This window comes from Acipenser ruthenus, chromosome 32 (genome assembly GCF_902713425.1).
Source record: "Acipenser ruthenus chromosome 32, fAciRut3.2 maternal haplotype, whole genome shotgun sequence".
NCBI classification, from domain to species: domain Eukaryota; kingdom Metazoa; phylum Chordata; class Actinopteri; order Acipenseriformes; family Acipenseridae; genus Acipenser; species Acipenser ruthenus.
The window spans coordinates 7,900,880-7,926,992 of record NC_081220.1 but is presented as its reverse complement, the minus strand read 5'-3'; the positions used below and the strand labels follow the sequence as shown (position 1 = coordinate 7,926,992).

General features: G+C 41.9%; 1 protein-coding gene and 4 non-coding genes across 5 annotated transcripts; 2 read left to right on the top strand and 3 right to left on the bottom strand.

Moving 5' to 3' along the window:
- Positions 1-228: 228 nt before the first annotated feature.
- trnan-guu (transfer RNA asparagine (anticodon GUU)) lies at positions 229-302 on the top strand. The gene has a single exon. It is a non-coding gene; the product is annotated as a tRNA-Asn (tRNA).
- Positions 303-437: 135 nt separating this feature from the next.
- Positions 438-510, bottom strand: trnaf-gaa (transfer RNA phenylalanine (anticodon GAA)). The gene has a single exon. It is a non-coding gene; the product is annotated as a tRNA-Phe (tRNA).
- A 1,301-nt stretch (positions 511-1,811) lies between these two features.
- Positions 1,812-2,024, bottom strand: LOC131703434 (small nucleolar RNA U3). The gene has a single exon (XR_009309890.1). It is a non-coding gene; the product is annotated as a small nucleolar RNA U3 (small nucleolar RNA).
- A 139-nt stretch (positions 2,025-2,163) lies between these two features.
- trnav-uac (transfer RNA valine (anticodon UAC)) lies at positions 2,164-2,236 on the top strand. The gene has a single exon. It is a non-coding gene; the product is annotated as a tRNA-Val (tRNA).
- A 5,806-nt stretch (positions 2,237-8,042) lies between these two features.
- On the bottom strand, positions 8,043-23,188 carry LOC131703102 (zinc finger protein 431-like). The gene is made up of 3 exons (XM_059005968.1): positions 22,268-23,188; positions 21,193-21,376; positions 8,043-10,366 (listed from the first exon to the last, which is right to left on the bottom strand). The coding sequence occupies exons 1-3, from the start codon at positions 23,186-23,188 to the stop codon at positions 9,096-9,098; spliced, it is 2,376 nt and encodes a 791-aa protein (XP_058861951.1). The 3' UTR covers positions 8,043-9,095.
- Positions 23,189-26,113: the final 2,925 nt, after the last annotated feature.

Here is a 26,113-nt window from a genome sequence, read left to right as displayed (position 1 = left end):
AGACTACTTTTTGAAGAAACTGAAAACATACCTCTCGTCGAAAAATGTGCTATTTAGTTAATTTATTTATTTATTGAATTTGCAAATGGCAGACTACATACATGGGAATAAATATAAAAGGCTTGAAGTTTGCTTGCATTGGGTTGCATACATTTAATTGTGATTACAGACTTTTCTGCCGTGTTGCTTTCTTCTTAGATGTGGTCTCAGGTTCGGTTGAGCCGATTTGTCTCTGTGGCGCAATTGGTTAGCGCGTTCGGCTGTTAACCGAAAGGTTGGTGGTTCAAGCCCACCCAGGGACGATGTTTTTGCATTTCTTAATCACATTAGAAAATGGCACTCTGATACGTTGTTATTTCTTCCAATTAAACAGAACAAAAAAAAACCGCTCTATTTTTCAGTTCAAAATAATACAAAACAAAAATAGACTTACTATTTGCCGAAACCCGGGATCGAACCAGGGACCTTTAGATCTTCAGTCTAACGCTCTCCCAACTGAGCTATTTCGGCTTGACAAGACTTGCGTTTTTTGTCACCCCAGTAAACCTGTGTATTATGAGAAACGATCAACAGCTCGGCAACACAATAGAATCCGATGCCTTTACAAATGCGTTTCGAAACACTTAAGTTTTCACCCAGATGCGGTTTTCAGCCGAAACGGGGGGATAAAACTGCCTATGATCAAAGTGGGCAGAAAAGTTGCATACTTTGCATACCGTATTGGGAGAAAAGAAAGCGGATCATCAAATTGATCAATGCTAATGTTAAAACAATTTAAGAACACTTTACATAGGCCTTGACTAATATAAAAAATATAGTAATGTGATTTGCATTACGCAGGACTAGATTGAGGTTAAATAAAGACATTACATCTGAAAATAAATTGTGCTTACCCCCACTTACAAGGAAAGTGTCCAACTTTGTATTCGTACTCATAACGTGTTATAACATGTAAACAGCAATTGGAGAATGCCGAGGTCGATCATCCTAGCATGTTAAACGAGGGCATTTCTGATGTAAGCTACTTCCACTAATAGATCGTTTATACTGTTCTCAAAGGTCCGCATCCCAGCCTGAGACCTCGATCCAGTGGCCGACGGAGATGTTATTCAATTTAATACATTATTTTTAATATTAAAACAAGTTAAATACATGTTTGGACAAAATATTTTTCATTGACTTCAACGAGTAGTCTGTTTACAACCAAATGCAATCTGTGTTAGGAACGCTATTTTAGTCTGAATTAAAATGGAAATTAAAATGGTATTGCGTTCTGACAAGAGTTTGGTATCAGCTGTTGATTTCCTTGAAACAATCTTTTATAGTAAAATGAACACATTTATTCCTTTTAAGAATAAATAAAATTGAACTGTCAGAGGAGGATTTGAACCGACACATCCACTTGGAGCCCGAACACAGAATTCTTTGGAAAGACAGAGTCCTTAAGTCTAGCGCCTTAGACCACTCGACCATCCTGACAAACTGCGTTCATTACAGCAGAAAACCGCATTATTTATTTCAGCACAGCCTAGGGTTGTCATATCAAAGCCCGATCGGGTTTATTACGCACATACCAACTGTTGCTCCATGAATGATGTAATGACATGTGTTAAAACAGAAACGGTTTGAAGCCAACCCACAAAAGTAAGACTATTTATTTCAATATCGTTATAACTATAAACGATGCACGCATTTTACAATAGCAATTGCTATATGACAACGACCAAAAAGTAATTTTGTTGCAATACTGTATACAATGTGAACAGAATCAGATATTGCTCTGTTGCCTCGAAGAAACATCTACATTTTGTATTTAAAAAGGACGTCCAACGTGGGGCTCGATCCCAAAAGAGAGCGGAATGTTCATCAATGATCAAGAACAGCTACAGTGAAGTAGCATTCAAGTCCCGTTTCGCGCTCAGAAGAAAACACTGTAACTCCTCATTATGGTTAGCGAGACCAGACACTAGAAACGCATTTCACTAGAAACAAACTATAGAAATGATCCCTGAAAGTATAGTCTTAACAAATATGTGGGTAAAACAACTTCCCTACTCCCGGCATGATGGTGTCTGATTCGGTTTCCTTTCTAGATTATTACTTGTTCATAGTAATGTTAATAATTGCCAATGCGTTTCAAACACAAAACTCACTTTCTGACAAGGTTCCATAGTGTAGTGGTTATCACGTCTGCTTTACACGCAGAAGGTCCTGGGTTCGATCCCCAGTGGAACCACTTCAGTTTGTTTTTACAATATGACTCCCTGGTCAAGACAAGGTAGTTCTGGGTTTGGCCGATCATTAGATTGCGGATGTAAGGTCTCTGGTCCCATCGTAGAAGCAAGATAGTTTATTCACAAAAAATACATACACTTTTATTTATGTTTCTTTTGTTGGTAAATTAACCCAATACATTATTGCATTCTGTCACGTCATTAGATGAGCAAAGCCCCTTTGTGCCAGTGCGCATTCAGAGGAGACGCGCTGAGAAAATCTGTCATCTGTGTCACTCAGTACTGCCAGCTTTCCCTCGTTGGTGATATATTGGTCAGCATAGCTGCTTTCCAAGTAATTGACCCGAGACGATTCCCAGCCAGTACAACGATGTTTATGCCCACGTTTCAAATAATAAACATTATAAAAGCAAATCGCTTTGTTTTATGTTTTCTTTACTTTTAAGCTGAGAATCAAACACACTTCCGACAACTTCATAGCCCTGCTGACTACGAACAAATATTGAGTCGGCTGTTTCCCATGACCCTGGTGATACCGAGTGTTTTCCAAGTATCAGCATCGGATTTAGCATGCCCTTGGCATGCTTGCTGTGCACTCTAGCATTGCATAACAAGCATTCACTACAGCAGGAATTCGTGGCGCAACGGTAGAGTGTCTGACTCCAGATCAGAAGGTTGAGTGTTCAAATCACGTCGAGGTCAAAGCCTTCTTTGTTTCTATTCCACACCATTTAATTTTGTAATGTGTTTGCAAATACTAGTTTGGAAGAATTTAATGTACAGCAAGTAATAATTGATACCTTTAAGCTGAGCAGGCATTTAAGAATTAACAACGAAGACATAAAAAGGGACACAACGCCAACAGAGTTCAAGCCCATCACCTTAACCACTTGGCCACGACTACTTGGTGCAACGTGCCAAGATCTATAAACACAGACCACATATATCACAGACCAAGAACAAATACACACACACTGTTTTAAATAAAACTGACGAAACCATAATCCCTGGTTTAGGAGGCCAGTGCCTTATCCTTTAGGTGACTTCCAGATGGATAGCAGTCAGCGAGACAATACACGACCAGAGGAATAAATGTGTTCATTTTACTATAAAGTTTGTTTCAATGAAATCAACAGCTGATACCAAACTCTTGTCAGCACTCAATACCATTTTAATTTCTTTTTTAAATCGGACTAAAATAGCGTTCCTAACACAGATTGTATTTTTGTTGTAAACAGACTACTTGTTGAAGTCACTACTTGTTGAAGGAATTGTGGGAAATGTCGTTTTAAGACCTTGAAATATACCTTTGCTTCTATACCTGATCCAACATTTCCCACAATTATTTTCAACGTCCCGTCCCTGCCTATTGGCTGAGCGTCGCAGAGCATGCAGGGGCGGCGCATTTAAATTTTAAACTTGTACAGACAGACACGGAGTATTTCGCTTATTTGTTTTTAAGATACTGACTGTCTGTTGAACAATACAAACTAACTTGAGACAGCCAAGCCGTTAAAGCATACCTTAAGTCTGCCATGTGATGCAATAACAAGTATTGGCATTTTTGCATTGTCTGCTTCGTCAAACAAGCTCTAGCCACAGCACACAGTGCTGCTGCATCGGGACACAGAGGTGGATTTTAAAGCGACTGAATCAACGAGCTGAGACTACTTTTTGAAGAAATTGAAAACATACCTCTCGTCAAAATATTTGCTATTTAGTTAATTTATTTATTTTTTGAATTTGCAATTGGCAGACTACATTGCTGACAATCTGAATTGCTCATATCAAGTTGCGTTGTAGCCTATGAGAATCGCTGGCATAGCTCAAGGGGAATTAGCTCAAATGGTAGAGCGCTCGCTTAGCATGCGAGAAGTAGCGGGATCGATGCCCGCATTCTCCAAATAGTTTTAATGTATCTGCGTATTTAGTCCCAACGCATTATGGAGATAAATACAAAGTGTGACAATTCTTTGTAACAGAGACGCCCGCCCTACATGTGTATTTTAAAGCACAGTCTCTTAATTTGTAATATTCCCCAGGCTGAAAAACTGCATTGCGCCCTCCATCGTATGCCTTCCGAGAAGCACAAAGGGAGATTTGAACTCAGCTCGCTAGATTCAGAGTGCTAACCATTACACCATGAAACCACCCATACAGTTCCCCCATTGCAGGGACTCTCGTCAATGTTTCGTCAAAACACCAAACAGCACAAACTGCACTACACTCTGTGACCACAAGAGGGAGAGAGAGAGCGTAATAAAATGATGCTCTTTAATCCAGAGCAGTGGTTCTTAACCTGGGGTCCTCAGAGACAGTCCAGGAGGTCCACAGGAAAAAAAACTTGAAACTTTTCACTCAACATTAGTAATGTGCAAAATCAAAATGTTTGCTTCTTGAATTGATTTGATTTCACAAAGTTTATGATGGATCTGTTAACCTGCAGCTCTGATTTTAATATTTTACAATTAATAATTATTTATACTGTGTAACAAAGCTACATAATCACAGCCGTGGCTAAGATGAATGGTTTGAGAGAAGGGAGAAGAGAGAGAAATAGCTGTGTTTGTACAAACTCAACACAAAGAAAACTATATTCTATTTTTTCGTTTTGCTTGCAAGATCAACTTTTTTCAGTTTTTTTCTGAATGGCAAAGAAACTGCATCAGCTGAAAATGAGTTTAAACATAAGAGCACTGCTTGGCTACAAGTGGCTGCTGTGCCAAGGAAGACTCAGGGTAAGAATCATTTAGAAAAACACTTTCATCAATTTGTGGGGCTATTCTTAATATATAAGTGTAAAACAGGGGCAAACTAATGGAAAATAAATTAAACTTCAATAGAAAAGGCTTTCATTTAAATGGGTTTTCATTAGTTAATTCACTGATGTACTATATTTTCACAGACTCCCCACTAATTTAGTCTCATTCCAAATGAAAGAAAGCTGGTTTTTCCAATCTTTCTCAAAACAACATGTCAATACAAGAGCCATGTGTTTCTCAGTGAGCTGGAATCGCCATGGCAATGGAGTGTGATCAGTCACTGTGTGCGCCCTTTCACAAACATCAAACAAAATCAATCAATAAAGAAATCAATACACGAGTGTGATGGAAATATAATGAGTTCTGGTTGTAAATCTCCCTCTTGACCTGTGAGGATACAAAGCAGCGAAAGGGAAAGGCTTTGGACGGGTTGGCCTGACAGTTCATTCCCTGGGTCGGGAAGTCAATCAGCCTGGAAAAAGACGAGACTCTGATGCAGGAATGTATTGACCTGGAAGGTAAACGAGGTAGCAGCTGCAGGCAATAGAATCAGCTGCAATCGTTTACCAAGGGGTCATGCATAACCGCATAAAAGGGGCTGGAGAATCTTTTCCTTCGTTTTTGGTTTTGAAATAGACCCAGAAGGACCCGTGCACTGTGTATTAAGAATATCGTGAGTTTTTGTTTTGTTTGTCTTGTCTATAATTGCTATTTGTGTGTTTATAGACAGCTAACACGTTCTGGAGCTGTTAGTAAGAGCCAGCACTGAACCCGGAACAGCACTGCACTATTTGTCACTCTTTAACCTGTATCACCCACCACGAGCACTACAGCACGCACCCAGGACTGGTGACCGTGGTTGTATATTGTGGGAGAGATGCTGTGTTTATTGTTTAGGGCTGCAATCCCTGTTACTGTACTCCGTGTTTTACGCATCGCTTATTATTTGGTCACCAGACCTGGATTATAACTAAAAATAAAACGTATATTTTTCCATACCGGATTACAAATCTCGTCCGTTTATTCCTGCACTGCATCACCTCTGCACCTGTTCATAATCAGCAACCACTTTGCCACAAGGAGTTTGATACCTTTTCCCCTGGCTTGTTAAATATCATTCTGATTGACATAATGAAAACACACTCCTAGCAGCTTGCTCAAGGTACATCTTGAAAAGGCCTGTGAAAGACAGTGAAGTAGATGTCCAATTTATAACAGTAAGAAGCAGTCAAAATGTGACCAATGAAAAGAAAAATGACAGGTCCATTACTTCTACAGCAGCAGCAGCAGCACGTGGGAAGGTATACCACTAGGGGTAGGGCACTACATACCCTTTAATACACAATAGCATTGAAATGATGACAGAAACAGAAATATTACTGTCAGTTTAGACAAACAGATCAGTTATATTAGACAGCAGTGATATACTGATAGCTTTGACTGGGGGAAAAATAGAAGAAAACAGTCAAAGTGAACCCGACCCTATCAATTGCACTGGTGCTCACTCACGGCTCAGATCTCCTCTATCTGTGACAGCAGCAGCAGCAGCAGGATTTGTAGAAAGGAAGCTGCTTTGTATACCGGTGCCTGCCTCACTGCTCCAAACACTTTGAGACACACATTATTGATGAGTCACTGCTCAGCCCTTTCAGAGTCACTGAAACACACAGTACAATGATGCCATTGCTTCTGCTGCTGGGGACACGGGGGCTCTTTGCTCAAGGTGATAATTAAATAGTTATTTATAAATCTGAAAGCTTGACTGGAGTTCATTTTAAACAGAACTTTTCATTGAAGTAAATCTGTCTAGCCGCTTCTGTACATTTTGTTTGTATTCTAACACAACACTATTTAATTTGACTCTTGCATTATTATTTTATAATCATTTTTTGTTGTATTTTTTCTCCAGAGTCCAGTGCAGACGTTGTTCTGACTCCGTCTCCAACAGCTCAGTCTGTTCTCCAGGACACACGGTCTCTATCCGCTGTACAGCCAGCAGCTTTGTTAGTACCAGCTCCATCCACTGGTACCTGCAGAAACCTGACTCCTGATTTATTCTACTTCTAACCGTCACTCTGGGACTCCAGCTCCATTCAGTGGCAGTGGATCAGGGACACAGTTTACACTGAGCATCAGTGGAGTGCAGCCTGAAGATGCAGGAGATTATTACTGTCAGCAGGGCAATAGCTACACATTCACACAGTGATACACGTCCGTACAAAAACCTCCCTCAGCTCTGCAGGAACTGCTCTGGCTCATAGACAGTAACCACAGGGGCTGATGCTGAGAGCAGCTGCAGAGCTGCTACAGTCGGACTGCACAGAGCTGGGTTTGATTAGGCTGTGTCAGTGGTATAGCCTGGATTCAAACCAGCGCTCTCCGGGCTATAGGGCACATCCTGCACTCCGGCACAGTGCCTTTGCTGAATGCTCCACTCAGGAGCCCCTGAATTTTATAATTTTTAGAAGATTTTTTTTTATTTTATTAAGTAAGCAATATTAATAAAATAATTTCAGTATGAATGTAAAATGTTGTTTAATGACAGTGATGACATTTGAATGTGTCCAACGTGAAAGATCATTTAAAGAAAGACCAGGTCAATGATCTAGTCTTAGAGCCCACCGTGGGGGACATTAGTGCTGCTATTACTTTACAATGTGAGGAAGTAAACAATAATCTATTTGCTTTACTTCATTCTTTTTCTTGTTTTCATCATTTAAAAACCTGCATACAGAAGAGATGTGTTCATACTCAGAAAAGTAGTCCAAAGAGTTTGATGATAAAAACAGCATTTTAATGACAAAGAGCAATTAATTTGACCTCCGAGAGACACACAGCAGATATTAATAGTGACCACAAGAGGGAGCCAGAGCACCACTGCTGTCCATAATGTACAACACAGTAATAAGACTATTGAAATAGGCAGTAGCAGTTACCTCCCCAGTCAGCCCAGTTCTCCCATTGTTAACACAAGGCTCCTCACACCCAGTCATCTAAACATTCCAGTGTGGGTCTGTGTCTGGAGGAAGGAGCTGCTCACAGTAATGCATGCAGGGAAACACTGACTCTAAAATCTCAACCTGCAACTTCCACCCCTGACACTTCTAGTATATTTGTTGTCTTACATTTGATTTCTATAAGAATCCAGACTGACGCAGATAGTCAAAGTAAACAGCTTTTATTTCCCTAATCAAATACAGCTCATCGCTTAGCTTGTGCCCTGCTCGTTGTGTTATCTGGTTTTACACTTTGAATTTGCACAGGGTGGGGCTAGCAGCAACACACAGTCTAAAAGCGCATCTACATTTACTCTATTACAGCTGCCTTGTGCCATTCTATGCAAAATAATTAACAATAGCAGTTTGTTTCCTCCTTCAAAGGGTTTACCAGGAGAGCTGCTCTGTGATACAGCTGTAGCTCATAGCAATCGATGGAGCTGAATTCAGCATTCCTGGACTTCCAATAAGAGCATTTACACTGTGTCCTAAATTTGCATTGCGCATTTTACTTTGTAGTTTGGACATATCATTTTTTAATAGCTCTATTTATTAAAAAAAACTAAAAAAAACAAAAAAAAACAACAACAACACAGTGTTGAACATGAGCACTCAGATTCTGATCCAATCCGAAATTATGTCTTTCGTATTACAATGTGAGTGTGTGTCTCAGTCACTTCAATCATACAAAGAGCATTTCAAGAGGAGCGATAAAGTGGAGCGAAGTGATCAAAAAAAAGGCGCCAAGTTAGAAGCAAGAATTGTGTGAATCTTGGGCCCCAGCACCTTTCCTATTGTGCCTATTTGCTTGACAAGATTGGCCTAATTGCTTCTCCTAACTTGGATTTTTGCATTTGAGATCACCCCTTTAAACAGCTGTTTGTCGAACTTGTTTTTGTCATGGGATATATTTAATATAGGGAGGTAATCACTCCATAGTGGTTGGCTTTGTGCTAAGGGCGAGGTCGTTACACTAGTAAATTCCATTTAAGGATTTTTTCTTACTGTCTCCTCGGCTTGGGCAGCCACACTATTCAGCAGCACACTGCTGTGCTGAAATGCCAGGAAGCAAAATGGATAAAAGTTATTTTTATGCAGGAACATTATTTACATTTTCTTTTTTTTTTCTCTCCTATGTGAATTTGCTGGTGTGTAACAAGGGATCTTGACTGACTGAAACTCTTCCCACAATCAGAGCAGTGGTACGGTTTCTCTCCTGTGTGAACGCGCCGGTGTGAAACAAGGTGTCCCGACCGTCTGAAAGTCTTTCCACAGTCAGAGCAGCGGTACGGTTTCTCTCCTGTGTGAATACGCTGGTGTGCAGCAAAGGATGCCAAGTGACCGAAACTCTTCCCACAGTGAGAGCAGTGATACGGTTTCTCTCCTGTGTGAATGCGCCGGTGTACAGCAAAGGATGCTGAGTGACGGAAACTTTTCCCACAGTTAGAGCAGTGATACGGTTTCTCTCCTGAGTGAATTCGCTGGTGTGAAGCAAGGTTTGCTAACGAACTGAAACTCTTCCCACAGTCAGAGCAATGAAACGTTTTTTCTCCTGTGTGAATCCGCTGATGTTTTCCAAGTTGTCCTGACTGACTGAAACTTTTACCACAGTCGGAGCAGTGATATGGCTTTACTCCTGTGTGAGTTCTCTGGTGTTTTACAAGGTCTGTTGAATCCCTGAAACTCTTCCCACAGTCAGAGCAGTAATATGGTTTCTCTCCTGTGTGAATTCGCTGGTGTGTTACAAGTTGTCCTGATCGACTGAAACTCTTCCCACAGTCAGTGCAGTGATACGGTCTCTCTCCAGTGTGTATTCGCTGATGTATTAATAGGTGTTCTGACCGACTGAAACTCTTCCCACAGTCAGAACAGTGATATGGTTTCTCTCCTTTGTGAGTTCGCTTATGCAATTCAAAATTTCCAGACCGACTGAAACTCTTCCCACAGTGAGAACAGCGATAAGGTTTCTCTCCTGTGTGAATTCGTTGGTGTTTTGAAAGGTCTCCTGAGTTCCTGAAACTCTTTCCACAGTCAGAGCAGCAATGCGGTTTCTCTCCTGTGTGAATTCGCTGGTGTGCTGTACGGTGTCCTGATGACTTGAACCTCTTTCCACAGTCAGAGCAGCGATAGGGTTTCTCTCCTGTGTGAATTCGCTGGTGTATCACAAGGTCTCCTGAGTGCCTGAAACTCTTTCCACAGTCAGAGCAGCGATACGGTTTCTCTCCTCTGGTATATTTTAATTTCTCTCCTCTCAGTATTTTTAAATTCCTTAACTGGGTCCTTGCTTTAACTGCTGGACTGGAACCTGGAAAAAACAAACAGGAGAGAAAAATCAGAGACGGTTTTAAGTAAGAAATGCAGCAAATGTTCCTTCCTCATTATGTCGTTTCATGACCTTTTCTGGGTTAGGTAGTGTAGGTAACTGTAGTGTAGTCCGCACCAGGGAGGCTGCAAAACTGATTTGATTTCATCCATCTGAATGCATGAAGGAACCTTCTAACCTCTCTTTAACTGAACTTTAGAGGAATACTAAGGATGAGTGAGTATAAGTTTAATTTATTCATCACAGGAATAGTAACCTACTATACTGTTTTTTCTGGTGTTGTTGATTATTGTTTATTATTTGTCAAAAAGGGTTGCAATGGGTACCTATCTGTCATTAATACTAGCCCGATCAGCTAGATTAGGATAGGGAGATTGTAGGAGGTAACAGAGCTGTACATTTCTACGAGGAATCTGTGCACTCTGATTCTGGGGCCCTGTGCCGATCTCGGAAGGTTTGATCAGGAGAGTCAGCCTAGAACTTTTAGTCTTTTTCGAAAAACAGATTTAAGGGGTGGTGTAAAGTAGACAGAGATTGGGTGTTTGAAATACTATACCAGAGTTGCCAGGTCTGCGGTTTTCCTTTAAAAAGACAGCCGCGGGAAATATTTAGGAGTCGCTGGTTGCTACTTTTTGGGCTACTTTCAAGAGGTCTCGTGGTTTTTTGGGCTAGTTTACTTTATACATATAAAAAAGAATAACTTTATTAAAAATGTATAAACTTTTGCAGCCTACCCGCCGCAGTGCACACAAACTATGTAAAACTTTGTTTCCCAATAAAATAACATATTGCGCATGACCACAACCACCACTGCGCATGACCATGCGAGTGAACAGGAGTGAGAGACGAATGATTGTGTTAATTGACAGTGAAAAGCAGCCATTTTAAGAAACAGGGTAGAAACATCGAAACCGCTAAAAAGCAGGAAAAATAAAGAAGTAATCTAAATACTGAAAAAATACTGCAAAGACTGAGAAAGAAAAAGGGTTACAAGCATGGATTAGCCGTGTACCTGGCGATGACTCAAAAGCAGCGTGTAGGTACTGTAAATGTGAAGTGCGAGCGCATCACAGCGATCTGTTAGCTCACAGTAAGACAGAGAAACATATTAGAAATGCAGCTCCCTATTCAAATACAAGAAGCTTATTTGACACAGGATTTAAGAAACAAGTTGACAATTCCATTAAAATATGTGAGTTGAAGCTGGCAGCCCATATTGCTTGCCTTTCCAGCATCCTCACCGTAGATCATTTGGGATGCATAGTCAGGGAAGTTGTACAGAAGGATATTAGTCTTCATAGAACAAAATGCTCAGCACTTATAAAATGTGTCATCGGGCCCATTGTTCATCAGGAGATGCTTGAAGACATCGCCAAAGAGCCATACTCTCTAATTGTGGACGAAAGCACAGACATCAGTGCAAACAAGCAACTCTGTGTGGTGTTCAGGTACTTCAGCAGAAAACATGAACGTATCGTTTACCGGGATTGTTAGCTTGCCAGCCGGTGATTCTCACAGCATTGCAACAGCCTTGTTCAAATTCTTAAAGGAAAACAAACGAAGTGGAAAGATGCATTGGTCTGGCAACAGACGGTTGCAATACAATGTGTGGGAAAAATAATTCGGTACTAACAAAGTTAAGGGAGGTGAATCCAAAAATTGTGTACATCAAGTGTGTTTGTCATTCACTGCAGCTCTGTGCATCAAAAGCAATGGACGTACTTCCTCGAAACATCGAGTACATGGTATCACAGACGTACTCGTGGTTTTCCCACAGCACTCAGCGTCAAAAGAAGTACCGCGATCTCTATGCCACCATTAATGTTGGAGAAGCCCCGCTGAAGATTTTGCAGCTTTCTGACACAAGATGGCTTGCAATTAGCCAGTGTGTTGATCGAGTGCTTTCTCAGTATGAAGAGCTAAAGTTGCACTTTCAGCTTACAAAGGACACTGAAAGGAATTACAATGCTGAACTGCTGTACCAGATGCATTCAGACCGCGTAAACAGAATGTATCTGGTTTTTTTTCAGCCCCTCGTCACTGAGGTTAACAGAATAAACAAGCTGTTTCAGCTTGACAGTGCCAATCCAGCGAAACCTCTTGCTGATTTAATGACATTTTACCGCAGTTTGATCCAACGAATCATGAAACCTCACGATTTTCCAACATGGTCATCTGTAATGGATTTTGACATAACGTCCGACAGAAACAGCTTGCCACTTTCAGCAGTGGACTTCGGGATCAAGTTCCAGTTAGAACTGTCACAATCAAAGATCGAACCTCAGAAAGCAGAGGATATCAAACGCAGATGCAGAGATTACATGTTCGAGTTTCTGAAAGAGATCAAACAAAGATTGCCTCCCAATATCCAGCAACTTGAGTCACTTACCGTTCTCAGCCCAACTGTTGTACTCAGTTCCAAAAAGCCACAGCTGGCAAATTTATCATTTTTGCCACTTTACAATGGAGATCTTGGCAAACTCGAACAGCAATGGCGAGCTTTGAACAATGTACACTGGGAGCACACTGAAGACAGCCAAATTAAAGAGTTCTGGGTTGAAGTGGCTAAACACTCCGATGCAGCTGGTGATAAAGATTTCACTGAACTTGGTCTTTTTGCCTTATCTCTTTTAGCCCTACCATTTAGCAATGCATCAGTGGAACGTGCTTTTTCACAAATGGCCCTAATCAAAACCAAACTAAGGACCCGCATGCATATATGCAGCGTAATAAGTTTTGCTGCAACCAATTTCAGCCATCCAAAGCAATGCTGTCACTGTTTACAGGCGACATATATGAAGCAAATAACGCAGAAGATGGTGCAGACTCAGAGGAGCTTTTTTGAAAGTAATATATATATATATATATATATATATATATATAAGTAAAAATGTTTTATTTGGTACATACTTTTTTCTTTGTACATTTAAAATTGACTTGAGATACACCTGCGTGATGATAACAGCTGGCCCTTACACGAGGAGTTTGAAGGTAAGAGGTTAAAAATGTTTTTTTATGTGTTATTTCAATGCATGGGGCATACTTTCAATTAACTTAACTTTTTTGTGTTTGCAAAAAAGAGCCAACAACTTGCCTTTTTTAATTTGTTAGGTGTATTTAATTGATGTGGCTGTTTAATTGATTTAAATGATGTGATCATCTAATTAGATTGGTGGCATAACTTTAAAAGATTGAACTGTTTTCTTCTTTGGGAAACAGTAGCAGCATTGAAGGATAGGGCTACATGTTAATGGTAATAAGCTTGGTTTCAGTAAAAAAAAACCAAATGAGGCTAGTTTTGAAGTGACTTTGGGCTATAAACACTGTAGAAATCTAGCAACCCTGTACTATACAGAGTATAATGGTCCTGATCCCATTCTGGTTGCGAAGACCAGGGAGTCAAGTTGTTATTGCTAATTTCCTGAGAGGGACTGTACATACAGTTAAGCTTGCCTATGCTGGGGGGTTCCCGAGTGGCGCATCCAGTAAAGGCGCTCCACGTGAGTGCAGGATGCGCTCTATAGTCTGCAAGTCGCGAGTTTGAATCTAGGCTATTCCTTTGCTGATCGAGGACGGGAGCTTCCAAGGGGCGGCGCACAATTGGCCGAGCGTCGCCCGGGGGGAGGGAGGGCTTAGGTCGGTCAGGGTGTCTCGGCTCACCGCGCACCAGTGACCCCTGTATTCTGGCCGGGCGCCTGCGGGCTTGCCTGTAAGCTGACCGAGAGCTGCGTTGTCCTCCGACGCTGTAGCTCTTGGGTGGCTGCATGGTGAGTCTGCAGTGTGAAAAAAAGCGGTCGGCTTGACGGCACATGCTTCGGAGGACAGCGTGTGTTCATCTTCAACCTCCCGAGTCAGCGCAGGGGTGGTAGCGGTGAGCCAAGCGTAATAAAATAATTGGCCATTCCAAATTGGGAGAAAATAATAAATTACTGGCAACGACTAAGTTTATAAAAAAATAAATAAAAAAAGCTTGCCTATGTTGAGAGTAATTGAACATGCAAATGGGAAAGGCTAGCCTAGGTTGCAAGAGAACCCAGAGAGTCATTTGTTAGATTGGGTTGCAGGAGAAACCAGAGAGCAGTTGAATGCACAATAAGCTTGTCAAGGTTACAGGAGTTTTCTGGGAGTAATTGTGTGTACGATAACCTTGTTTGTTGATTGTAAATGAGAGAGTAATTGGAAATAAACTCATTGATTATATGTTGATTCACAAATCTGCTGTATAAAAATAGAATAAATGAATAAGGGTGATTGAATATTAACTCCAATATATCGGAGGACAAACCCGCCGATTAGCAATAAAGATCATTTTAAATCTGTGGATTAGAAATAAATGAATAAGAGTGATTGAATATTAAGTCTAGTATATTGGCAGGGGGGGGGGTAAGCCTGCCGATTCGGAATAAAGTCATATTCCCCAATAGATGTCATATTAACCCTGTAGACCCCAGATTAAATACAGAACCCTCCTGTAGATTCCTGAGAATTTTGACCAACAGTGGCGATTCCACCTAAGTTTGATTCAAATAAACATAACTAAAAAAAACAAGTAAAATGTATAATTACAGGTTTTATTAATTCTAAACAGGACAAATTATTCTTTGAAACAACACCAGCCTTGACAGTTTGTGCAAAGCAGACAGCAGAGTGAAGAGATGGGTAAGACGAAAGGGCTTCCAGGTCGCGTCCGCCACTGAAAAGAAAGGAGACGAGAAGGAAGGAGGGGCTTCTGTTCCATTAGCCAGTAAAATAAGAAGAGGCGGAAAAGGCGGCGGGGCAGAAGAAGGCAGCTGCCATCCTGTTGGTCAGGAAAGAAGGAGCTCTCAGCCTAGCAGTCTAAAGGGGAGGAGCTACCGCCAGCCAAGTTACCAGAGAAGGAGGCGGAGCTCTCAGCCCAGCATTCTCAGGGGGAGGAGCTACCGCCAGCCCAGGAAGGGGGAATGGCAGTCATGTCAACCAGAGGGGGCGGAGCTATGGTTCCCACGGGGAGAGAAAGTGAGCCTGTCGGAGCGTCTGGAGCCGACAGCACCCGTGCCTGAGTGGCCGTTTGCCCCAGCAGCAGCAGAGGAGTGGCTGTTGTCACCACTAGCAGCAGTGTGGCCACTGCCACCACCACCACCGCCAGAGCGGGTGTTGCTGACCCTATGCCCTGCACTGCAGCCAGATGGGTTAGTGCTGCTACATGGGGACATGGGGCTTAAGGGAAAATGTGGTGGTTAAACGTGCGCCTTCTAACAGAAACCCAGGGGGCAACAATAGGATAAAATTAGAGACAGCGGTTAGCAGACGGCAGGGCATCCAGGTTAGAAAAGGCAGCCATGTCCGTCTGGTATTTGACAGGTGTCAGGGTCAGGGTTGGCTGGACTCTACAGCGAAAGTGGGAGGAATATGATCAGGCAGTTGTCAAATGATTGGGCTTTTAAAAGAGAACTGAGTGCCAGTCAGTGCCAAAGTCATAGTCTTCAATGTCAAGTGTCAAAATGCTTGAGTGATGTTATGGGAAACATATAAAAGTTCAAAATGTATGTGAATTGTTTTTGAAAAAAAAAAAAAAAAAAGTACCAGAAAACTCTGACTATTCAAAAAGGTCGCTGTAAGAGATAGCCGTCTCTTTTAAAGAAGAACATAACATTAAGTTTCATATTGCACACACTATAGCTTCTAGAGGGAGAGTGAATTAGAGGACTGGGAATGTTAATCAAATCTCTTAACTGTTTCATCGATTTTTACCTACATAATTGGGTACAATTTGGTTTCGACAAACAAATAAATACAATAAATTGAACTGTGTTTGGGATCTCAAGCTGTGTTGTACGGACTGTGTGAGAATGGAGAGAAAGATGTCCAGCTGCATTCTGGGACTACAGGCTCTCACCACACAGACACACACACACTCATTTCAATGCCCACTTTTTAAATAATATACTTTGAATACTTAGAAGTGATTAGGAAGAAAATAACATGAATTTGGTGATTGATTTTGCATAGAATTAATTAACACATAAAGCATTTTGTTGTAAGAATCATTTAAATTGTTTATTTCTTACTTTTGATAAACACTGAAAGACCTTGGCTGTTAACTAAATCTGGTAGTTATGGACATGTTCATTAAATTACATTGAAGTTTTACCCAATTAGCCAAATTTGATAAATTACTGTGGATGGTCTTTAGGAGCAGATCCATTACGATGTTTATCTACCAGTTCCACTGAGAAAGATCCATGAGAATAAATGCAATTCATATTACAAAAATTAAAAGTAATCTGAACATTTTAAAAGTAAGACACATTGACATTGTAATAAGAAAACAAGTTTTACTTTAGCCATTAACTAATTAATGGCTTGTAGACTGAGATTATGGAAAAGCTAATGATTAAAAACTTTTTACAAAAGTGGCCTTGGGCAGCAAATTGGACGGGACCACGTGAAATTATAGACACATGTGGCGAGGGGAATATGATGGTTTGTAAAAACAAGGAAACAGCCGACATATAAATGGTTTCATGTGGATTAGTGCAAATTGTTTAAAGGCTGATATTGTCTAGAATACATTCTAAATTAAAGTCTTAGACCTATATTTCAATGGGGAGGTTGGGGCAAAAGTCATGCAATATATATTTAAGGTTTTCAAATATTAACAAAGAATAAATCCTTCACTTGATTTTTCATTTCAGAAGCTGCTGTTCTGTGTGCATTGGTGAGCCTGCTAGCAGTCACTGAAATGCACCCTTTAGTCCAGATCCCTGTGTTCCCTCAATGAGAGATAAACAAGCCGATTACTGCTTTGCTATGAACTAAGATCTGGTGGAAGCAGTGATTAACAAACAAGGAGAACTCCACAGTGATGTTAACAGAGGGGAAGCGAGAACCCGCAATTGATACAGGCAGTACCTCCAGAACAAAATACTGATGAACAAAAACACATAAAACCTACTGCTTTGCCAAAGATTGGAGATGTCAAATCCCTAAAGAAAGAGGAACATGGAGGCTGGGTAATGACTTCATTCAAAGATTGGAGATGTCAAATCCCTAAAGAAAGAGGAACATGGAGGCTGGGTAATGACTTCATTCAAAGATTGGAGATGTCAAATCCCTAAAGAAAGAGGAACATGGAGGCTGGGTAATGACTTCATTCAAAGATTGGAGATGTCAAATCCCTAAAGAAAGAGGAACATGGAGGCTGGGTAATGACTTCATTCAAAGATTGGAGATGTCAAATCCCTAAAGAAAGAGGAACATGGAGGCTGGATAACGACTTCATTCAAAGATTGGAGATGTCAAATCCCTAAAGAAAGACGAACATGGAGGCTGGGTAATGACTTCATTCAATATCCATTGTTGTTGAAAAATTCCTAATTGGGGGGGGGGGATCGGACATTCCCTTTAAGGAGTTGCGAATTCATCCCTTCAATGCAAAACACACTGGAACTTACTGGTTGCAATATACCACACAATAAACTTGGACCACTCTCAATGTGTTTCAGCTTTCATTTCTGAAACAAAAACCCATTATTATTGCCACGACCATGACCAAAACCACTGATACCACATAGTCCACAGACTACTCCAGGATCCGCAAACAGACTTGTGTTTACTCGTTTCAAAAAGACTACTGTTGAAAATGTTCAAATAATCAATGTTGACCGTGCTTATTAATGTTGATAGTTGGAATAATATGCTAGAAATGTATTGTTTAAACGACATTAGGTCTAACTCGAAAGTTATCCAGGGTGCCGTTTCCCAAAAGTAACTCGACCATCGTAACAGCAACGTGTCAAATCTGATGTGTTTCCCAAACACCGTCGTTAGTCAAGTAGCTCATGAATAGCATTGTGGGTTCACGAGCGGTCTGGGGTAATTGCGAGGAGACTTTGTGAGCACACAAGGGCTGCGGAGCACCACTTGAAGTGTGTGTGTTGAGGGCATCAAACATATACATTCTGGTTTAAGTTTAATAATTCTTGCTTTGAACAGTATATCGCGTTGCTTTGTGTTGAATTTATTGCATTTATAACAAATAAAAAGGGTAATTTTATTAAGAATAAAAAAAGACCAGTATTTAATTGTATCGTTTTGAAGCCAGGTTACCTTCAATTGCAATGTGTAAAATAAAGACGCATTATATGAGGGCTGAAGTACAAAGTTTAGTAATACAAAGTGTACATAAGATCATGATTTAAATGGAAATTGAAATGATATCTGGAAGATGCTGTTATCACAATACATAATGGTTACTCCCCATGACCCTGTAAAGGATTAAGCGGTTATGGAAATGGTTACTTGGATATACTGAACGGAGACATCACCACCAGGGGCCATAAGAAAAAACAAACTATTATTATTATTGCGCTGTAAGCCTAACCTACCTGCATTCTATATCTGGGATGGATTGAACTTATTATTACCAGTATTAGACCTATTATTATTTCATTACTTATCTTTATTAATAGACAACATTGATCTATATTTATAAACAAAAGTGCTAGTAGTTTATATCTTTAATTTACTTATTTGTATATAGAGCTTGTTTTTACTGTACCGTCAGTTCAGGGGAGTCCAGATGAGAAGAGAAAGATTGAGTTTGGCACGGTTGTTTTGTATCCCTTTTCACTGTAATAAACCCTCCATGCTTGATTCAAGTGGCCTGTTCGCATTTATATAACCCATGCCTGGCTGTCTAATCTTTTTAAACCCTTACAATATTACAGTATATTAACAATACAAATTTTTATTTCTGCTTGTTCATTTTCCAAAGTTTCCTCGTCTATATAATCGCCAGGTCTCAAATAAATTGGCAGTCTCCAATAGGCGCTGGTCTGTAACCACACTTTTATTAAGGGTTCGTTTCTCAACACAAAAAGTTCTTCAGAGTCAATAATGGTTACTGTTTTATTTTTAAATAATCATATTGCATACAAAATCGACAGCCGGGTCTCCTTTCTATGTATGCTAACTGAATTCCAGAATGGGGTAATTGGTTCCTGCGTTTTATAGTAATCCCAGAAGAATGGTATTTAAGGACAACACGTCCTACCTAGGCTCAGTGGAATGGTGTTAGTCCCGAATCAGCGACAGCTCGCAAGCTTATAGTAGATGGGCAGTGTTAGCGATCTGCTCTCTGTTGTGTCTCAGTCCAAAGAGAGCGACTTCCTCCTCGCAGGCAGCTAAATGCTTTTAGAATTTCTCCCCCAGGGCGGGGCTTGCTAGCGAGCCCTCGCAAAGACTGGTCAATAGGGTGTGCCTATTACTGACGTGATCTACCCCCAATAACAGGAAATAATAAACTGCGTTACAACTCCCCTCCGCTAAGGTGGCTGTGCACAGTTACTCTAAGAATACAGTTACATCAAGTGACCTTGGCTGTCCACAAAACATTACATAACATTCTGAACGCTAAATATTAATAACATAAAATCTAAATATGTGACACACAAATAACTGAACAGTTTGTAGTGTCCCTTGTAGACAGGTTATCCTTTCATTGTTTTCTCCTTATGGTGCTGTCATGCTAATGCACAGGAAACTTCAGGCTGCAATTTTTTTTCAAGAACCCACGGCAAGGGCCCTATGGACCGGTTTGGCCCGGTTCCGCAGGTTGTAGGGTCTTCCCTGAATCCTTTTGGGGCTGCGCATCTTCGGTTCACCCTCCTTCAGTTTCTGAGTTGTTACATCAGAGGAACGTGTCTCTTCTCCAGCCAGTTTTCTGTGATTGAATGGTCGCAAGTTGTGTACAGGTTGAACTCCCAGATTGTTACCCGAGACAGGATCACAAAGTTCGTAGTTGAGTGGCGAAATAGCCTTTACAATGTTGTAGGGTCCAACCCACTTTTGAGACAGTTTTGCAGAGAATCGTTGTTCCTTTGAAGAGATGGGGTGTGCACGAAGAAGAACCTGATCTCCATCATTGAACTTTACATGTCTGCGCTTCCCGTCATAATACTTTTGCTGCTTTTGTTGAGCTTTTGCAATGTTATCTCTGGCTGTTTCATAATATCGATGTAGTTTTTCATAGAGAGCTTCTTGATACTCTCCTAGATCTTCTTCAACTGGGTCTTTGTTAGTGGCCAATGAACGATCAATTGGGAGAGCTATCTCTCGTCCAAGATTGAGCTGTGCTGGGCTATAGCCAGTGGTGTCTTGTACTGCTGTACGAATAGCAAGACCAAACTTTGCGAGGTCCTCATCCCATCTGGACTGATCTTGGTGGACATACGACTGAAGAATGATCTTGATTGTGCGGTTCATTCGCTCTGTCCAATTGGCCTGAGGATGGTAAGGAGAAGTATACTGAGGTTTTATTCCCCATCTTAGGCAAGCTTCCTTCCATTCCTTGGACGCAAACTGAGGCCCATTATCAGATAAGATAATTGCCGGTATACCCCAGCGACAGAACACTTCGTTTTCCAGCTTAACCAAGATTTTCTTTGTTGTAGCACGACGCATGGGAAATAATTCCACCCACTTAGTAAACTGATCCACAGCAACCAGAAGATACTCATTTCCACTAGAGCTCTTTGGCAGCGGTCCCATGAGGTCAACAGCTATCTTATACCAGGGTTCGACAGGCTTCTGAGGTACCATCAAACCTACTGGTTTCTGGTTGTCTGGCTTGACCTTTTGGCAGATGTCACAACTTCTGACATAGTTTGCAACATCTCGCACCATGCCTCTCCAAAAGTACCGCTGCTGAAGATGATTTAACGTCTTGTGGAACCCCAAATGTGCAGCTGTCTCACAGTCATGAAATAACTTAAGCACTTCCTGCTTGAGAGAATGAGGAATTACCATCTTCCAATCCTCTTCTGATTCTGTGCGGTAAGGATCCCCATCCATTCGATAGAGGACATCATCTACAAGTGCATAATTTCGGTGAGTACCTCTGATTCTTGCTGCTTGCTCTTTGCAGGGGGGAACAGTTCCATGACTGAGGTACTCAATGATAGGCAACAGGTACCCATCCTTCTTTTGCTCCTCTTGAACAATATCTCGGCTTAAAAGGCGTGGAGGGTTCCCCTCCACTACGGTAGAGACAAGGACTGTTATGGCTTCTTCCGGTGGGAGCTGCAATTCAGGCAGCATCTTGTCATCTAGAGAACTATAATCAGAGCTGTCTTCCAGTACAGTGTTCCGAGACAGGGCATCTGATGCTTGATTTGAAGTTCCTGCACAGTGCTGCACTTCAAAATCAAATTCCTGAAGCTGTAAATACCATCGTGCTAATTTACTGCTGGTATCTTTCATACTGGCTAGCCACTTCAGTGCACTGTTATCAGTGACTAGTGTAAAGCGACGTCCATCAAGGAAAGGACGAAACTTCTTTACAGCCTATACCACCGCTAGGCACTCCCTTTCAGTGGCATGGTAACACCGCTTTGTAGCATTGAGTGTCTTGCTTGCATACGTAATGATGCACTTTCTCTCCCCTTCCATCTGATAAAGGATTGCTCCTAGTCCTACACTACTGGCATCAGTTTGAAGGACAAAAGGCTTATGGAAGTTTGGATAGCTCAAATGCACAGCACTCTGTAGCTCTTCTTTAAGATGCTGGAAGGCTGCTTCTGCTTCTGTACTCCACTTCCAAGAGGTATTTTTCTTTAACAGTCTTGTCAGTGGCTCAGCAATGTCAGAGAGTCTCTCGATAAATCCTCCATACCAGTTACACATGCCCAAGTACTGTCGAATATGTTCTGGTTTGCTTGGTCTGGGATACTGATTCATTGCTTCCAACATTTTTGAGTCAGGGGCTACACCTTTGTCAGAAATAATGTGTCCTAGATATTTGAGTTCTTTCTGACCGAACACGCATTTCTCAAGCTTGCAGGTGAGTCCATGATCCTTGAGTCGCTGCAATACTTCAGTTAGATCTTGGAGATGCCGTTCCCAGCTTGACGAGAAGATGACAATGTCATCAAGATAAGCAAAGCAATTGCGATGGACTAGTCCCCGAAGTACCTCATTCATAAGCCTCTGGAACGTGGCTGGAGCATTCTTTAGCCCGAAAGGCATGACTTTGAACTGGTACAGTCCCATGTGTGTAATGAAAGCGGTCGCTTCCCGACTGTCTTGTGACATAGCTATCTGCCAATATCCACAGCGTAAGTCTAGAGTGCTGAAGTAGACTGCCCCATGAAGACTGTCAAGGACCTCCCGCATGTTCACCATAGGAAAGGCATCTGTTTGGGTTGCCTGATTAAGTCTCCTGTAGTCTACGCAGAAGCGATCACTGCCATCTTTCTTTTTAACGATGACTACAGGAGATGCCCAGGGTGACTTAGAGGGCTCAACCACACCTAACTTCAGCATTTCTTCAACTTGCTGCTGGATGGACATTCGCTTCTCTGGGCTGTATGGATAAGGTCTCTGCCGACAGGGTGGGGATCCATTTGTTGTAATATGGTGTTGAACAGTGTCACTTCTGCCCATATGGTCCCCTAAAACTTCTGAGAACCGTTGCAGTACATCCTGTAGCTGACTGTGCTTTTCCTTGGAGGATGAGCCTGTTGTGCTACTATTTTGCAAGGAGGTGGTTCCTTCCACTTCCAGAATTGGAGAATCACCCGCTGCCACAAGCACTGGAAGTTCTTGTGTCGTCTTGGTAGGTGGGATAGGCACCCCTTTGGCTGAGCTAGAATACCACACCTTCATGTGCTGGAGGTCTATTAACAATCCAGTTTCACGAATTAAGTCAACTCCAATGATCAGCTCTGTTGTGAGATCATCCATCACTAAAACCGTTCCCTCCCATAACCTTCCTACCATCTTCAGTCGAACCTTCAACAACCCCAAGGGTGAGCACTTGATGTCGGTAGCCAAGGTGACATCGTTCCCTTCCCACGCTGACAACATGTGGGGTGGCATGGAAAGTTTCCGCATTAGTTCACTGGACATCAAACATTTGGTCGCTCCAGAATCAACCAATGCCTGAGTCTTGTGGCCACCTACTTCTACCTCAAGGAGAGGCAGGCCTCCATATCTTGACCAAGCAGAGAGATTGGTGCCTTCGAATGAGTGCATGATTTCATGGACGTTTTGATCGTTGCTTGAGTGCTCAGATGTGTGCTGTAGGTCTTGGTGGGCAGAATACATTGCTGCCACGCCTTCTGCAGGAGCATGCTGTTCTAATAGGAAGGCCCCAGCTCCTGCTTCACGGCCTCCCCTCTGACGTTTCCCTGGTCCAGATGGTTGTCTGTGCCTGTAGAGATACCAGTAACAGCAGCAGTTACTTTATCAGGTGGGGTACGCTGGGACTTCCTCGGGCAGTTCCTCTGATAGTGTCCAAATTTATTGCATGACCTACACTGAACATCCATGCTGGACTGAGACTTTTCAGAGTAATATTTTTTTTGTTGGCCTTTCCCTTCAGGGGATTCCTGTCTGTCACTGGTGTTAGTAGTTTTGAATGCAAGGGGTTTTGACAAGGAGTTTTGCTGCCGTTTATACTCTCTCTCCTCCTTCAGGTCTTGTTGTAAGGTCTTGCCCCTCTGCACTAGCTGTTCAAGGGTGTTCAGTTCCATTGACCGCATTAAAACTTTGAGATCAGGATGCAGGAGACCAATAATATATTGAGTCACTTGCTCCTCAGAGCATTGTGGGTATATCTGAGAATGTAGTTCGTACTTTCTCCAGACAAATGCTTCTAGTGGCTCATCAGCGTGCTGGCGGACCTCCAGGTCCCTTTGTGTCTGTTCTCTGCTCATGAGACCTTCATGGTAGGTCAGAAACGCCTTCTTAAATTGTTCCCAGCTGCGAACCTGCTGCCGTTTATAACGCCACCATTGCTGTGCACTCCCTTTAAAATGGAAATCAGTCTGCATTAGCCACTGGTTCTCTGGAATACACTGTGCTTGGAAGTATCGTTCTAAAAGAGCAACAAACTCACGAGGTTTGGGGCCTCCCTTACTGCCATATTCAGGGGGCTGCATAACAGATGGAGGACGAAGCCATGGTGCAGGGCTTGCGCACCATGATGTGGATAGTGAAGACCTTTCATGTGATGGAGGTAAAGGGGTGCTGAATTGGAGCTCAGAAACTCTGGGGTTTAGTGCAGGAGAATCAGCTACAGCATTCTCAGTCTGAGACATTGTGGTCTGGGTGTGTCGTTTAGGCATGTCACCCCCACAAGCCATGGTCTCTTGAATGTGTCGGACCTCTAGGCGAAGGCTTCTCAGGTCCCCAATCACAGCAGAGTCAACCTTGCTTTGCAGGTTCTCTACCTTCTGGTTCAAAGCATCTACGTCCTGCTGTGTTCCCTGAAGACCTTTTTGCATGTAGCCTACGTCCGCTTGCATATTCTCCAAAGCAACATCATGCTTGGAAATAACACATTCACAAGATGCCATTTGGGCCATAAGATCATCTGTAGTCTTCCCAATGTCACTAACTTCTCTTCTAAGCACGTTTTGGAGGTCATTAAGGCCATTGGTAACCTTATGGAGATCGTTTTGCACTGACCCTAAATTCTTATTTATTTGTTGATTTTGGTTCTCCATTCTATCCAAAATACATTGCAGCATATCTTTGAAAAAAGAACAATTTGGTTCGTTTTCTTCATTGTAAGTATGCTTTTGCCCCTTTAAATTCGCAAGGGGGTCGGCTTCTCGTGCCTCATCTAACATTGCCAGTTCCAACTCAGCTGCTTTGCTTTCAATGACTTTGGGATTAGCTTGACAAGTAGTTGCTATACTGCCACCACCAGAGGTCGCTGCAGGCAGCAATTCCACTGTTCGCACACTAGCAACGTTTTCCATGGCTGAACCGGACGTATTCATGTCAGTTGAAATACAGGAAGTGTTTACTTCACAACACACGGTAAGAATTGGTTATTTTCTTATTTTTAACCAGCGGTTTTGTCCAGTGAAGCAAGCAAAGTTAGTTTTAATGAACAAACAAATGTATTTTTATATTATTTTCTTTTCTTGCTTCTCGCTTTTATTTTCTCAGATCGCTATTAAACGCAGGCCCCTCGTTTGGGCGCCAGTTGTAACCACACTTTTATTAAGGGTTCGTTTCTCAACACAAAAAGTTCTTCAGAGTCAATAATGGTTACTGTTTTATTTTTAAATAATCATATTGCATACAAAATCGACAGCCGGGTCTCCTTTCTATGTATGCTAACTGAATTCCAGAATGGGGTAATTGGTTCCTGCGTTTTATAGTAATCCCAGAAGAATGGTATTTAAGGACAACACGTCCTACCTAGGCTCAGTGGAATGGTGTTAGTCCCGAATCAGCGACAGCTCGCAAGCTTATAGTAGATGGGCAGTGTTAGCGATCTGCTCTCTGTTGTGTCTCAGTCCAAAGAGAGCGACTTCCTCCTCGCAGGCAGCTAAATGCTTTTAGAATTTCTCCCCCAGGGCGGGGCTTGCTAGCGAGCCCTCGCAAAGACTGGTCAATAGGGTGTGCCTATTACTGACGTGATCTACCCCCAATAACAGGAAATAATAAACTGCGTTACAGGTCTGCTTGTGAGTTTTGTAAATAAATGCCTGGCCGTTTAATAGAAGTTTCACGGTATGTGTTAATGTCCATTTAACTGCTGTTAAATACTTTTGTACATGTCCGGCTACAGAGATTAGCACTGTCTCTCAGAGCCGGCCTTAGGGCAAGGCAAGCAAGGTGACCGCCTAGGAGGGCCCCACCCCCAAATTGTGTATATGATGTCTTGAAATGAATCCCGATTCAGACTCTTCACAATAATCACCTCCAAAATATATTGATTTCTGCTGACCAATTTACTGTATGCACAGACTGACAAAGTGGATGTATTTCCTCATGTGTGTACTTGTTCTGCCATAACGC

What these genes read in the sequence shown, in the direction of transcription:
- LOC131703102 (XM_059005968.1), bottom strand. Translation starts at nt 23,188, where the DNA reads ATGCGGAAACTTTCCATGCCACCCCACATGTTGTCAGCGTGGGAAGGG. An exon ending in TCCAGAGGCTTATGAATGAG is followed by an intron (nt 21,377 to 22,267) that starts GTACTTCGGGGA and finishes CCTGAATTGCAG; the next exon opens with CTCCCACCGGAAGAAGCCAT. An exon ending in GCAAGCAGCAAGAATCAGAG is followed by an intron (nt 10,367 to 21,192) that starts GTACTCACCGAA and finishes CGACATAATGAG; the next exon opens with GAAGGAACATTTGCTGCATT.